General features: G+C 41.4%; 1 protein-coding gene across 6 annotated transcripts in view; it reads left to right on the top strand.

The window, feature by feature from the left end:
- Positions 1 to 16,556, top strand: part of ELMO1 (engulfment and cell motility 1) — a 533,507-nt gene that overhangs the window by 108,015 nt on the left and 408,936 nt on the right. For all 6 annotated transcript variants that reach the window (XM_049642948.1, XM_049642946.1, XM_049642949.1 and 3 more), the window contains exons 3-4: positions 14,259 to 14,299; positions 15,328 to 15,400. In XM_049642948.1, coding sequence (XP_049498905.1) covers positions 14,259 to 14,299; positions 15,328 to 15,400 — 114 coding nt within the window. The remainder of the gene's footprint in view (positions 1 to 14,258; positions 14,300 to 15,327; positions 15,401 to 16,556) is intronic.

Below are 16,556 nucleotides of genomic sequence, written 5' to 3'. Positions count from 1 at the left end.
AAGCCAGGAAGGGGCAGAGAGAAGGAGAGAATCCCGAGCAAAGCCCTATGTGGGGCTCGATCTCCCCAATCTATGAGATCATGACCTGAGCTAAAATCAAGAGTCAATAGCTTAACCGACTGAGCCACCCAGGCGCCCCTGGAAATTTTATGTTGTGTATAGGTTACCACAATACACAAAGTTTTAAAATCCCGTAGAATCGAGAAAATGAGATTGGATTTCTGAAAAGTGAGGTTCCAACTTTATATTACAAAAATTAAAAGTCCTGTAATTTTCCTAGACGGTTCTTTCCTGACTGTTGGATTGTATCACCATTTCTCAGCCTCAGAGCCACTGAACTTTTGGACTGGATGATTCTTTTTTTTTTTAATTTTTAAATGTTTATTTTTGAAAGAGAGACAAAGTGTGAGCTGGGGAGGGGCAGAGAGAGAGGAAGACACAGAATCCAAAGCAGGCTCCAGGCTCTGAGCTGTCAGCACAGAGCCTGATGTGGGGCTCGAACTCATGAACCATGAGATCATGACCTGAGCTGAAGTCAGATGATTAACCTACTGAGCCACATAGGCCCCCCTGGACTGGATGATTCTTAGTTACGAGTGCTGTCCTGTGCATTGTAGGATTTAAGTTATATCCTGGCCTTTACCCACTAGGTGCCAGGAGCATCCCCTCCCCCAGTTTTGGCAACCAAAAATGTCTCTAGACATTGCCACATGTCCCCTGGGCAATTGACGAATTTCTCTCTGTTGAGAATGGACTAAATCGGTGGTTCCCAAGCTTGGTTCTTTGCTGGAATCACTTACGAAACATATTGAACATACGGAGAGGATTATTTGTAGGTACATTCGGAGGCCCAGGGATTCCTGTTTTTATCAAGCTCCTTGGTGATGCTGATGCTCTTGGGGCCAGATTTGGAAATCACTGTTGTGAGGCCCTCTAAATTTCTGACTCTCTCTGTTGGCGACTCATCTGGTTCCCACAGTAACCTTCAGTGTGTGATTCAGTACCCGCATCAGTAAAATGGTCCTACTAATTCTTCACCTCTCCTTACTTTACACAGTGTCCAAACATAGCACCTGCAGGAGCTCCTTCTGTTCCACATGACAAAGATGTGACAAAGCCTGTGTGTGGCTGCACTATTGCTTTGTGTGATGTCATAATAAAGGTAGAATGACACTGTGACAGGAATAGTCATTCCTCATCTGATTTTGCAACTGTTGGACTTGGTATTGTAGCTGTTATTACTTAAACTTCCTTTAAAATAAAGTGACTGGGCCATTTCCTTTTCTGGTTTAGCTCCCTCTCGTTGTGTGACAGAGTCTATATAACCTCATAAAATAGAGTTTGCCATGCTTTGGAAGGGAAAGGCAGAAAACCTATTTCTCCCCTCAACCATGAGCTCAGTTTAATTGAGCAAGAATGAATGCTAGCATTCTGCTTTTCCTTCTGAAAATGAATTGCAGATTTTAGTTTGCTTTCTAGGTAGATTTCAGCAGAGAAATCTTTCTGCAAGGGTGTGGCCCTGGTGAGAGGAACGTGCCTTTCCTTGTTCCCACCATGCATTCTATTATTCTATATATTCTATATATATATTCTATATATTATTCTATATATTATTACATTTTATTAATTACCTTTGGGAAGATTTATTTTTGTCCTTCCATCAAAGCCATCCATGATCAAAAGACAACCAAATGGCTTTGAGATAAGATATATCCATTTTCAGAATGATTGTAGATGGACCATTACTCTGGGACAAGTTTGTGGTGATCTGTTTGGGTTTGTCAGCATCATCACGATAGGATGCTGGTTATTTCTGGCTCACTTCTTTCTTGACCTCCTGACCCATATAAACAACCACGTATCAGCCTATTTGCCTTGGCCATCTATGTCCCTTGTCCTGCAAACTCAATATATTCAAAACTGCCTTATCATGCCTATCACGCCTTCTACTCCAAGACCTGTGTTGCTTTGCTTCGGAAACTTCATGTTTTCCTTTTCCAGGTGATAGGTGAGAACATACACGTAGTTTGCTGAAGTTGAAACTGTATGTCCTCCCAGGCTCTTCCCTCTCCATTGGCTTTTCTGTCCAATCAGTTACCTCAGTAAACTTGCCTGCATCTGGTCCCTTTTTATCACATCTGATGCTGCTGCTGCTCTGGCTGGCCCTATTTTCCCTGGGCAATGTGGAGGAACAGAGAGAGCAACAAGGGAGGACTTAAAAATAAGTGTGTCAGATATCTCCCAAAGGGAGAACTTTAAAAGCAAGAGGACGATATCTCCATGAGCAGATTATGAACACAAAGGAGGTAGATAGAAATTGAGGAATATATGGGTATCAGAAAGAATCAATTAGAAATGTTAGAAATGGAAAATATACATATGGTAAGTGAAATATAAAAAAAGAAGGAAAACTACAAAAGATAAGTAAAAACAATAGAATGCACAGACAGAGTAACCCTAGAGTAGATTTGGCTAAAGAGAAAATTGATAACTTGGAGAATGAGAATGAGGAATTCATTCAGAACATAGCTCAAAAGATGAATGAAAAATATGATTGTGAATTTGTGTTAAAAGGATGCATTAGGAAGTTGTAACCTATGTCTAGCTGGCAGTCCTACTAATAAAGAATGCAGAGCACCTGGGTGGCTCAGTCAGTTAAGCATCTGATTTTGGCTCAGGTCATGATCTCATGGTTTGTGAGTTTGAGTCCCATGTTGGGCTCTGTACTGATAGCGTGGATCCTGCTTCAGATTTTCTGTCTCTGTCTCTGTCTCTGTCTCTGTCTCTCTCTGCTCCTCTCTCTCTTTCTCTCAAAAATAAATAAATAAACATAAAAAGAGGACAAAATGAATGGTGGAGAGGCAATATTTGAGGAAATCCTAGCTAATATCTTACTTCTCTGGAACTGAAGAGAAATTCTGCAGTGGGAGAGAACAGAGGCTCTGGATTTGGCTGCTTGGATGAGTAGAGGCTCTGCTATTCAGAGCTAAATGGACTTAGTACTTTATCCAAGAGCCACAAGAAAAGAAGAGGTTTATAAGCAGGGGATTGGCATGGTATGATTTGTACTTTTAGAAGATGTCCCTACTGAAAGCAGCCTAAAATCTGCAATTCATTTTCAGAAGGAAAAGCAGAATGCTAGAGGTCATTCTTGCTCAGTTAAACGGAATTCTCAGTTGAGGGGAGAAATAGGTTTGCTGTCTTTCTCTTCTAAAGCATTTGTATGTTTTGCAAGAGGTAAAATGAAATAAGAGAGATTATTTAGACAGCCCTTGCAATAGTCCAGGCAAGGAGTGATATGCCGTGGCCTAGGATAGTGATGGGAGATAGAAAGAAGTGAAGCATATGTCTCATCAAGATGTCTAGTAGGATTAAATTGACACAAAATTGATGATTGATTATATGTAGAGGGTGTCAGGTGAAGAGGAGGGAAATGTTAAAGATGATTCTGAGATTTCTTGTGTGAATAGCGAATGGTGGTAGCAGCTATCAAGATAGTGGAGGGATATTTAGGTGGACTCACAGTCTTCATGGAAACCTTACACAAATGGGTACAGGAGAATAAAGCAGGTATCTGTATGACTGTACCTCCTTTCAGATTTTCTTTGGGTTTCAATGCACTGGCCAATTTGTCCACTTAACTGGTCTCTCAACCTCCAGTGCAATCACCTGTCATTAGGAAATGCACTTGACTATGTCACTTTCCTGCTTAAAAACTCAGGATGGGTCCTAATCATCAAGAGTTGTTTATAGGACTTAGACATCTTTTGCCTCTGAGTTGCCTGTTTAACCCCTCTCTCATTCATGCGTATGACACTGTTCATATGCCACATGAGCCATGGCTTTGCATTTGCTAGACTTATAACCAAAAGTACCCTAAGCAACCCAGATATCATCTGTTTTTAATTGCTCCTCTGTACCCAGAAGCAGAATAAAGAAGAAGGTTTAGTGAGTCACCTGTGAGATTGACTTGGTGGGGCTGAAGAGCCAATAATATGAAGAGCAAGGAAGGTATAATGTTGATTCCAAGCTTATTTTCTGGCAAACTAGAAGAAGATGAGTAAAAGCTGCAAATTAGGAAAGAGTTTGGAGTAGGTTTTGAGTCTGAGTTTATGGAAGGATACACACGCAAGTTACAATGGCCCGAAACAGAAGGGAACTACACAGAAGTGAGGGCTGGATGTTGGATTTGAGCATAAGGTGAGAAGGGGACAAGAGCACAGAGAATTCTTCCACTGGATGTCGGAAGTCTCAGTGTTCACTTAGGGTTTCGTCACAATAGCAGTGTCATCTACTATTCTCATGGAAGTGCTGAAACATCATGCATTAAAATAATGTTTATCATGAACTCACTATGTGCCAGGAACCAAGATGCCCAGAAGTCCAGCACCCTTCCCCTTGAGTGTTAGCTCTGGGCACTTGGTCTTGTTGTTCATGGTTGCCAGGGTTTCAGATTTGGGATGGAGTTAAAGAACGCAGATTCTGAAATGACATAGGTCCAGGTTCAAATTCTGGCTTTGTTCTAGATGCTTTAAGTCTTTGAGCAAGTTACTTAACATCTCAAGATCCTATGACAGTTTCATCATTTGTAAAATAGACTTAGTAGTATCATCTTATAGGGGATATACGATAGTCATTCAATAAATTGTAGCTATTACTATTACCATAAGTGTCAGAAGGCCTGGCCAAGTGATGATAGATAATAAAAGTCTAGGTTGATGATGTCTCAAAGTTAAGGGAGTTTTAGAAAGTGCATGAGGTTGTGGCCATTGTTTGCATATTCCAAACCCTTCAAGAAGAGCCTGTTTTGTTATTCTTCAAGGCTATGGTTCAGCCTTGAACCATATGGTTCTAACCAATGGTTAGATTACCATTGCCCCATTCATGGGACATCTATTTGAGACTTGAAAGTCCATGTTCTTCTGCTGTTGGCTGGCAGATGTCCCAGCACATCCATTACCATTCAAGAAAGAAGGATGAATTGGCATTGGTGTATCCACTCATAAACAAGTAAACCCACCACATAAAGAAGAGAGTCAAGAAATAAAGGAGGGGGAGAAATTGAAAAAATAAACTCACTTCTTAAAAACTCCCTTCGCCACCAGTTCCTCTCAGTGTGCTTTTGACTGCTGTCTTATATCGAATCTTGGTTTCTTTGCAGGTGATAAACCTTCATAATCCTGTTTTTAAATTGAACCTGAACAAAGTAAGGTTCTGGCTTTCTTGTATCTGCTCACCTAGACTGATAATACCCTACTCATGTGGGTCCACAGTCATTTCTGTTTATCCTACTGAGCCTGCCTGTCCTTTAAATTTTAAATCATGCACATAAATACTTATTAACCTTCCACATATGAATTTGACACAAACAAGTAGACTATTTCACAGGAGTGAGGGTAGGCCGACCTTATGACCTCAGCTGGTTTGGAGTACAAATCCCTCCTTTCCACAGAGAACACTTGGTTGCAAGCGTGTGGAGTATAGTGGCGTGCCAGCCAGTGGGGAGTCATCTGGGCATACTTCTTGGAAAGCACTGATATTAGGGAAAGTTGAGAGGGAGATAGGAAATAAGAGATTGGTTGTTATTGCTGCCTGAGATACTGAAATTTGGGGGAAAAATATGTTTCTTATGTCCCTAGCAACATTGGTATTAAGACAATATAAAATAGGGACTAGGAAGGAGAATCAAAAAAGATAATTGGTATCAGTCGTACTTTGTTTTTGCATTGTTCATTTTCATACTTTAGTCACTTTCTAAAATTTCAGTTTCCCTTCCAATTGAAGGGAAATACAGTTTCTACTGAGGAGGAATACCAGAATACCTCAAAGAGAAAGGGTTTTTTTCACTTGTGTGTAACCCACTAACACACAAAAGTGCTAATTATTTACGTCTTTGCTCATTTACACAGTCCAATGATTTTTTTTGACACAAAGATTCTACTTTATCTTGCTAAAATGTGATATTTAATTAGTTTCATGAAGTTTGAAACAAGTCATTATAAAGAAACCATTTCTGAAACAAATCATTTGTCAAGAAAAAGGTGGCATAGCCTATCATCTTTCAGTTTTTAAAATTAATGTGATCCGCATGGTTGTACTACTTTGGAGATGTAGTTGTAAAGCCCTTTGTCACTTCCGACAATGGAATCTTGTGCCAGTGATTCACATTGGAACTGTTATCAAAATACTTGCTTTCCAAGAACCAGCTAACTTTGCCCAGGGAAGTGTGGTTTTGTCATTCTCCTTCAGATTATTCAGGCTGCCCATAGGAAGACAGTAGGCACACACACCCCCCTCAGAGCGCATCACATTCCTCCATACAAAAGTATGGAGGTAAATGGCTCTGAAGCATGGAGACTCATCATAGGGCTCCTTGGGGTGGGGGTGGGAGGATAAAGCTGTTCTAAGATGACTTGTGTCATTGACACAATGTCAGGAAGCACCTCTGGGAACTAGGCGGGTTACTGTACATTAAAGTTTCTCCAAATCCTATTGTAGGCTAAGTCGTAGTTAACATGCGTATCCCTTCTCAGAGGTGTCCTGACATGTGGAAGCTGGGTTTCTTTTCTTTCTGGGCCAACATTACTCATAACTGCTGTGCAGAATATGTTCAATGAATTTCCATCTATAAAAGCAAAGTAAAATCCCAAGTGCTGTGCTGTATCGCCTCAAAGTGTCAGAATAAAGCATCTGTCACATTCTTTTAAAGCATTGGAGAAAAGCTTTTTAACACACTGAAACCAAAAACTTTAAGTCTTTGTGGAAAATAGTTTTGCAATTAAAGGACTGTAAGACGCTGGCCGTATGGAAGGGCAGACGCATGGTGGGGATCGGAGATTGCTTCTGTTTTCCTCTTGCTATGTTCCTTCTTTAGCTCCTGCGTGAGCTTTAGCGGCTGTCGGAAAGAGACCAGAAGAAAGGGAAAGAAGCTAAAAGTCTGGAAAAAGAAGACGTGGTCTTAATGAAACAATATTTGCTAATTGCCCGCTTTGCGGGGGCCCAGCAGCCACTCGCCTGGGAAGTGACAGAGGTGTCTCAGAGGTGGTCTCTGCCTCCATAGCAAGTGTAACTGAGTTGGCAGACAAAATGAAAATGAGTTGAAGAATGAAGAATAGGAAGAGATGAGAGCCAAAGGCAACAACGGGGCTGGAGTCACTCAAAGAAGAAAGAGGAATTGGATATTCATTCATGTATTTATTTCATCAACTTTTACAAAAAGTAGCTGTAAAGTGGCAACACAGGATACAAGAATTTTGAAAGAAGCTCTTCATAAGTAACATTATGCAGTGTCTTACTCTGTCCTGGGTGCTATCTCAAAGGTTTTACCTGTGCCATCTCAGTTCATCTTCATGATACTACAGTGTGTGAGGTACCGTGTTTATTTTCAGTGGAGAAAATGGAATCACCGAGAGAAGTCATAAACCTAAGGATTACAAAACCCAGAGTTGCAGAAGTTGGAGTTTAAGCCCAGGTCATTTTCTAAAGATGAGAGCTCATAGTTGAGGGAAGATCTAGAAAAGCAGGGAGTGGATAAAAATTCAGCATTCCCAATGCTTTCCTGGTGTCTGTTAACTTAATGTCACCACATAAGCACTTTCCCCCCTGTGTCATTAAAAACATTTGAAATGAGTGAGGTTTCAGTGAAACCAGGCTGTGTTTTCTGGGCGATGTCCGTTTTGGGACAAGTGTGTGCCTGACAAGTGACTGTCGGAGGCTAGAACTCCAGCCCACAATCCGTAGGTGCTCGTAGCATGTGGTCACAACGCTGGGGGTGCTATCAGCCTCTATGGGTCAGTGTCAAGGGAGCAGTATGTGCACGGACAGATTTAAGAGCCCTGAGGTGAGCCTTTGGGCTGGGTGAGTCTTCAGGACAGATGCTTCTGCCAACAGATAGGAACAGGTGGTTAAACAGGAACTGTGCTCATAGGAGGCATGTCAGGGACAGGGACATGGATGTGGCAGAACTGTGGGGCTCTCTCCAGGGGAAGGAGCCTTAAGGCAGGCTGGACGCTGCCTGCCCCTAAACAAACAAGCAGAGATTCCCAAGGATGTTTCTTCTTGGGATTCTCTGATGCCTTAAAAGAACCATGTGGTTTGTGTGAGAGCATAGTTTTTTTTTTAAGAGATAAAAGGGAGCCAAGAGGAAGATCTGGTTTAGTAAGGAAGAAGATGAAGTGTTAAGCTTTCATGAAGGGGTGGCAGGACATCCACGTGGATCTGCCCGAGGGGTTATTGGTATTGCTGGACCAGACCTTAGAAGAGGGTCAGAGTGGGAGGCATGGATTCAGGAATTTATGATACTGGCATTTCATTAAAGACAAGGGAGATATAATAAAAAGGAAAGCAAAGACCAACACCCACTTTAACGAATAGAGAGAAGAGAGTGTTGCCAGAGACACAAGATTAAAAATGAATTGCTAGAGAATTTGGCCATTCGCAAAAATGTAGCTGATCTTATGAAAAGTAGATACACCAATCTTTTTGTATAGGAAATTTGCTCTCCTGACTCGCTGTCTTTGATAAATTCCATTAGATAAGGGAATTCTTTTGAATAAGAATAAGAGTTAAAGTCAAAAAGGAGGAATAAATCTTAAAAAAACAAACAAACAAACAAAAAACAAAAAAAGCTACTCCTTGAATATAACTGTTGGCACATGGTACTTTGCCAATCAGATTCATATGGAAATGCATACTTTGACAAATAAAAATATTTCTGCCAGCATTAAAATTTCCCCAGAAAAATATAAAATGAAGAGGGGCGCCTGGGTGGCGCAGTCGGTTAAGCGTCCGACTTCAGCCAGGTCACGATCTCGCGGTCTGTGAGTTCGAGCCCCGCGTCAGGCTCTGGGCTGATGGCTCGGAGCCTGGAGCCTGTTTCCGATTCTGTGTCTCCCTCTCTCTCTGCCCCTCCCCCGTTCATGCTCTGTCTCTCTCTGTACCAAAAATAAATAAAAAAAAAACGTTGAAAAAAAAAATAAAAAAAAAATATATAAAATGAAGAAATACTTTTCTATGCTGCAAGATGACCTCACTGTTGCTAAGGGGAATGAGGAAAAGAGTGTGGTGGTCTGGGGCCACCCCTAACCACCTGCAAGGTGCAGTCTGGTAACTGTCTAACCCTCCTGGTTATCCTTAAAAACATTCCTGCTCTTCCCATCTCAGCTCACTGCTGAGGCCAAGACGATAGTTTTGACCTTCAAAACAAAAAGCTTAAGGAATTTGGTTACTTTTTAAAAAACTTCAAGTAGGCTCCACAACCTGTAAGTTTGAACTCATGACCCTGAGGTTAAGACTTCCACGCTCTATTGACTGAGCCAACCAGGCGCCGCAGTTACGATTTTTTTTTTAAGTTATGAAAACATACTTAGGTAGTTAAAATAATTTTGCCTCAATATTCTAAATCCTGATAGATTCAAATAGAGTATAGAATTTTATTTTTAGCTCCTTTAGGCTTTATGGAATCAGGAAGAAGAACCAGTTTTTGCCTTTTAGACCAAATTTTCTTTTTCTCCTGAGCCTTTTCTCTCAATGAAGTGAAAGACAAATTGTTCCTCAGTTCTACAGAAAGCAATCAAAGTGTCACCATACTCCCAAGACTTAGAAGACTGGGGAGATAGGCAGAAGCATCCTATGCCACTTGAGCAAATGTTAACCAAAACATAGGCAGAGCTGGCTGGCCTTTGGCTTGGAATGTAAGTGGCACAAGGAAACTCACGTCAGACTAAGGGCTTTGTATAGGAAATGAGAAAAGCGGTGGCACCAGACTAGTGTTTTCTGTTTGGGTATCTTCTTCAGTCCCAGTTTATGGTAGTGCTGCTCACCTGTGTGACCTTGCTAACGGATGGTGATGGTCATTTGATGGGTATCTGTTTTATCACCTGTTGAATTACACTCGTCATCAGCTAGCTCGCTCAGTGCTTTTCCAAGCCATGAATCACATAACTCCTTCAAGAGGCATCTGTGCAGGGAGTAGTGACAGCATTCACGTGTCTAACAACTTCTAGCCAACAGCTGCTTAGAGCCACCCAGTGTAGTTTACATGGCAGGAAGGTGGGGTGGGGTGGGTGTGCTAGTTAATCCAGGCTATTCTTCAAGTAGTTTCCTTTATTCAAGCCTTTTTGTTTGTTTGTTTTTTGACAGAAAGTGAATGTATGGGTTTTCCATTCAACAGAAATGCATTGAGTCTCCTTTTAGATTCTACTAGCACCTATATACTATGGTAACTAGTACTGAGGGCTGGAGAAGATTAACCCACATGAATTAAGAGGGCTTGTTCTCAAGGGACAAGAAGATAAGACAGAGATACAAAGTTTTGGGGAGTGACTTATTTAATGTGCTAAGTACAGAGAGGGAGTGACTTCTGTCTGTGTGGTTGGGGAGATCAGAGACATCTGCTTAAAGGTGGATATTCTGCTTTGAAATGGGTATTACTGGTAGTAAGAGTTCATTGTTAGAACTGGAACAGAAAGGAGAGGGACATTCAACAAATGGTATAAAGTGTTAAGTATGGAAGTGGGATTCTTTTCTTTTCTTTTCTTTCCTTTTTTTTTTTTTTTTTTGGTGAATCATGGACTAATCCAGAAGCATGAATAACATGTACAGCATTAGTAGAAAGTTTGACTGCATGAGCACAGATTGTGGAAGGCCTTGGATGACAAGCTAAGGGATTTATACCATATTGGTGATGGTCACTGGGGATCTACAGAAGATATTGGGGCAAAAAAGAGTGACCTGAGCAAAGTTTGTAGGGAAAGTCAGATTTTACCCAATTATGGCTAATGTAGGGATTGGAGAGAAAGAAGCTGGGGATGTGGAGACTTATTTGCAAGGATCTGGTGACAGTGTCCCGAGAGCTCTACAGAGGTAGTAGTAAGGTCTGGAACGGATAAAGGGGGGACAGTTTGTGGAGGCAACAATGATGAGACTCAGTGGAAATGCATATATCACAAAATAGAGTAAAGAAAAGGGGAAGGCAAGGATGAATTCTCTACAAATGTATGTGAAAAACTGCCCCATGTAAGCAGTGTAGTAACTAATGGCAGATAAGAATCAGAGTTTGATGTGCCAGTGGAGCATTTGACTGAGGATTTGTGGTGAGTCATCAGTAATGAAGGGGTTGCACTCCGGAGTGGTTGGGACTAGGGACAAAGAATGAGAGGCAATGGGATTGGGGGGAATATTTGTCTGATAGCAGGAGTTGGGATGGGGAGTGTCTGTATGTTAGGAGAGTAGTTAGGAGGTGAGAAATCATGACGTGCCTTTAACTCCGTTGAGCTGGAGAGTGAAGAAACGAAGGCTGTAGGTGCTTCTGAGCAGAAGCGGTGCAACCAGAGGGAGCCGTCCTGGTGGGGGTGCGGGACCTTTGAGGTCCTGCTGTTGTTGGGGCAGGTTGATGGGTGAGAGTGATGGTTTTTGTTTGTGTATTTAATAAGATTCCTGAAGGAGAGTTAAATGTTGTATCTAGCAAGCTGTCAGAGATGTGCAAGAGAGTATTTGGAGCCAGAACTTTACACTGTGGGCAGTTGAAGTGAATGAGGAACTGACCGATTAAGCAAAAGCGGAAGAGACCAGAACAGAAATGTGGCGTTAGGAAGTTAGAGGCAAAAGAGAAACAATTGAAGGATCTCTTGGCTTTTACTGATGGTGTATTGGTTAACACTGTAGGAGACTGAAGGAAATACCATGAAAGCTCTGGAAAGAGGGTTTCCAAAAGAAGGCAGTAGTAATAGTGTCAAATAAGGTAGATAAATTAAGGGAGAGGAGGACTGTGAAAGTTCACTGGCACTACCTTTGGGTGGTAGGAGCTAATATTTCACTGGAACAGCAAGAAGAATAGAGGAGACAGGTGTGGGATGTGGGCCATAACATTTATTTTGAGGGGTTAAGGCTGCCTTATGGGTGCGTTATGTTCAGTTAACTGTGATTCCTTTTCATCAGTGGTTTAGAGCCTTTGTATAATCTTTGTTAAATCTCTAAGTTCTTCCATGGTTTTTACTCCTTTCATCTATCCAGCCTGAGAATATTCTAGATATAATAGTACCCCATAGACTTCTGTCTGTTCAAATTTGGTTCTGAATCTATGAGTCAGACCTGAAGGAAAATCTAAGAAATTACTTTATGACACCTCAACTAGGAAATCTAATTCTGGGAGCTATTGTGTTAGATGCCTTCTCCTACCTCAGTAGCAATGCTTTCTTGGTCTGATCTGTTGTTTCAATGTAATTCAAGGCTAACATCCAGTCTTGTTATTTAGATTTCAGTTTTGAGGGTGCAAAAAGTAAGATTAGGAGGCTAGGAGTGATAAGTCTTCATAAAATACAGATAGCCTGGAGAAGGCTCTGGCAGTTGGAAGTGCAAAATCCTCATCTTATGGGCATAGTTTTACTCCTAAAATTCCTTTGTCCTTTGGATGTGAGAACATCATTGCCCCTCCACTCAAAGCTAAAGCCATAAACAGTGGATAAGTTCTTGTGAAGCCATTGGCTTGTATAACATGTAACTTCTTTGGAGAACCCAATCTCCATTTCTCATCTTATTAGAAAGGAGACCAACTCAGGATGACGGGATAACCCAGCAGCTTTCCACTCCTCAATGATTCTAGGTTCCCCTTCTTCCCACTGGATTTTTAGCTTAGTCAGACATTCTTTTGAACACATGGTGGTGGACTCAGTCATAGAGACTAGATCTCTGGTGGGCAGGAGTTCATTGGAGGAACACTGTGGACTGAGCTGGAGTCAACTTTTAGCTAGGGCTGGAGGCCCTTAGAAGGGACTGTGAACAGTGGTCAGAATTCACTAATTTGTCAGAGCAGACATGGTAACATCATGTCTCAGGGCTATTCTGTGACATGAGAGAGTAATAAGGCAAAATCCTAACCCTTAACCCTTTTTTGATTTTTTTGCTCTTTGTATTAATTCTCATTTCTTTCTTTCTTTTTTTTTTAACGTTTTATTTATTTTTGAGACAGGGAGAGACAGAGCATGAACAGGGGAGGGTCAGAGACAGGGAGACACAGAATCTGAAACAGGCTCCAGGCTCTGAGCGGTCAGCACAGAGCCCGACGCGGGGCTCGAACTCACGGACCGCGAGATCATGACCTGAGCCGAAGTCAGCTGCTTAACCGACTGAGCCACCCAGGCGCCCCTCTCATTTATTTCTTATAGCAGCCCTGAGGAATGGATAGGTCCTATGCCCGTTCTACAGATAAATTAGTTGAGGTTCAGCAAATTAAGGGAATTATATAGGTTATGCTGCAGACCAGTTAAGGAGCTAGGATTTGAATTGGTTCTGCTTGATTCAGTATTCATTTCCCCATAACACATTGCCCTTCAGAGGGACAGAAGCAGAACATGTTTATATGTAGACAGCTTTTTATATGTTTGTATCTGAAAAATCCAAGGCCATGTGTTGTATTTCTTTGATTTTTCTGCCCCCTTTATTTCTTGCCTGTGATTTGTTCTTTCGGTTGACATGCTACTGCCCACCCCAGACGGAGATAGATAGGGGGTCTGTTTTCATCCAAAGTAGAGAGGTTTCAACATCACTGGGTGAGCTGTATGGGTCTCTCTCTTTGCTGCATTCCTTCTCTCTGGGGGCAGGCGGAGCAGAACACAGCTGTGGCTGTTAGGCCTGGAGCACAGCTGTAGTCAGCCGGCCAGTTGACACCATGGCACATGGTGTCATGGTCTCATTACTCAAGTGTGTCCGGCTCAAGCTGCTGCATGATTGGCATTTGTCAGGGCCACGGTTAGGAGAAGAATTCTATGCACTTTGTAGGAACAATTTCGCAATGCCTCCTGTTCCATTTGCCACACGTTCTCATAAAAATGCCCTGAATCCAAGCTTGTTTGCGTAACACCACACTGCTGGTTGCCTGCTTCGTGTACTGATCCTGAGGAATTCTGGTTATCGTTTGACCTTGGGGCTCTCATTGCCTGTGAGATCGTTGAACAGAGCTCTGTTTTCATCTTGATTTTAACGCAGCTACGTTAAATATGATGCATGTTTTGTTCAACTAATAATGTTAAGAATAGAAAATGGGACCACAAGGATAGTAAATCATTAATATATCGGGCGGTGACGGCTGGTAGATTACACCTTGAGAAAAACACCAGACTCATTGACAACAACCAAGAATAGCAAATGGAAGTTCTCCTTACTTAGATATCTTTTTATTAGGCTCCTTTTCTTCTTCTTTTTTTAATTTAAAATGATGAAATGAAACTAACAGCATTTCCTTTTTTTTGCTATTTTTGCAGAAAAAACCACTGTCTGCAATAATAAAGGAAGTCTGTGATGGGTAAGTGTTACTTAGGATACGTGTGAGTTGCTTCAGTCCACAAACTGGAAGCTAATAAAATATTCCTGAGCAATTATTATTGCTTTATTATTATTATTTTTATTTATAACATTGTTTATAAGTTACTACCTGATCTCCGCAAAGACATCAAGAATCACTCTGTACAATTTACATGCCCTCTTACACCAAAAATTTACTGTTGTTCCTCAAAGAGCAGAAAGTGTGAAATGGCTGGTGTGTGCACATTGGGGCTGGTTTTATTTATTTTGAAAAGCTGTGGTTCATTCATCCTACTCAGCAGGGAGCAGTCTGAAGTTCCTGAGGTTAAATACACACCTCATCTGGTATAAATTGAGAGGACCATTCAGGCTCCCATAGAAGACGAAAGAATTTAGAGGACAAGTCACTGTGTGGTTTTGCTGCCCCATGGAACTTGACAGTGTTACAGCTTTCCTACCTCTCTTTGGCTAGCCTTAACAATCCAAAGGGAAAGCATATATAGAATTGCATGAGGTTTTTCTGCTCCAAAGCAGAATTATGAAGACAGTGTTAACTTGGAGTAAGACCTGGGATACTTGATTGGAATGTTTCCATATGCAGCAAGCATAGTGATTAGGGATTGCAGAACAGAGACCATTGGAATATAACAATTATCAAAAATTTAAATTGCATTCATTTCTTCTGTGTTCCTCTTTCTGCTCCATTCCTTCAAAATGGGGGAGGAATATAACATTGTATTTAAACACCCCTGCCTCAAAGCCATAAAGATGAAATGCTTCAAGGTGAGCCACATTCCATCCACTAGGTGTGCAATAGGACCACGATGATCCACAGAGGAAATGATTGGTCAGGGCGATGCAAGGTGGGCTAATGTCATTCCAGTGTTAGGAAGCTCACTGGGGGGTGTGTTGGGTACTGGCCAAATTCCAAGTGTAGGGTGCTTCATCCTTCTAATTCTGTCACACTGTAAAAATGACAATGACCCAGTTTTTTTGTTTTTCTGATCAGTTTATGCTTATATTTTTAAGGTGGTCCCTTGCCAACCATGAGTACTTTGCACTGCAGCACGCCGATAGTTCCAACTTCTATATCACAGAAAAGGTAGGTCAACCACATTATTTAATCTGGGACACTTCTATTTAAAAAAATTAAAATATGACTGATATTTCCTGTGTTCAGGACTAGACTAGACCTGCTGATTTAAATTTTAAGCCTCTATCATCTGTAAAAATAGAGTGTGCAGAGCAAAGACTGCTACTTTAGTATGAACAAGGCAATAGTTAGCGTCTTCAGGAGTGAAGACCAGATAGGTTTCTGCATCACGTTTTAGCAACTACATTTGCCTTCTAACTGTGCATATACTAGTCATTCTTATTCCTTGGTTACAGTATTTATTTGATGTTTAATGACTCCTTTCTCAGACTGCTTTTTTTTTTTTTAAGAACAATCTCTTAAGTCCTGTTTAAAGTAGTGGAAACAATGGTAAGAACCCTTTTCAAAGGCGGCATTGTGTAGACACTGAGTATTCTGTGGCTCAGGGAACCTTGCATTCTTCGTGGGGGATTTTGTTTTTTTTTTTTACTCTTTAAGAAGCTTGGAGGAGAAGGAGGGAGTGGTGAGGACTAACGTGGTTGTGGCAGCAAGTAAAAGCAATGTCTCCGAGAGATCCCTGACAGGAGAAGGGAAAACTAATATTTATTCAACACCTACTGTGTGCCAAGGAACTGGGCTAGGCACATTTACATCCGTTTGTGAGTTTCTTCCTCAAGAGTAACCTGTGTTGTAAACAGTATTGGCTTTGGTTCACAGATAAGAAACTGAACCACGAAAGTCCAATGGCTTGGCCAATATCTCACGAGTAGTAAATGATACAATCAAAAAATAAGTTTAGGTTTTTGTGCTTCAATCACTTTGCCTTTTGGGAATTTCTAGAAGAGCTTAGTGTTTAGTTAGTTTAATGAAGAATTCACTGAAATACATAGAGTCAATATTGTCCTCATGGAACTTTATAACCTTGTGGACTTGGTGGGGAGGAAAGGCTCAAGCCCCCTGAACAGTTTTCATGACAACAAGGTAGTCAGTTCTGGGACAGAAGTGAATACAAAGTGCTCTTAGAGGAGGGGGTTATTGGGTGACCTCAGGCTCCAGACTTTGTTCCTCCCAATCAGCAGTCCCTGGAGCAACCATCAGTTTACCTGTGAATCAAGTGGTTGTGCAAGGTGGAGGCTGTAACGAGGGTCCTGCAGTTACCGTGAGG

The sequence above is a fragment of the Panthera uncia genome, chromosome A2 (assembly GCF_023721935.1).
Source record: "Panthera uncia isolate 11264 chromosome A2, Puncia_PCG_1.0, whole genome shotgun sequence".
NCBI lineage: Eukaryota > Metazoa > Chordata > Mammalia > Carnivora > Felidae > Panthera > Panthera uncia.
Note: the sequence above shows the minus strand (reverse complement) of the source record. Positions and strands in the feature narration are given on the sequence as shown.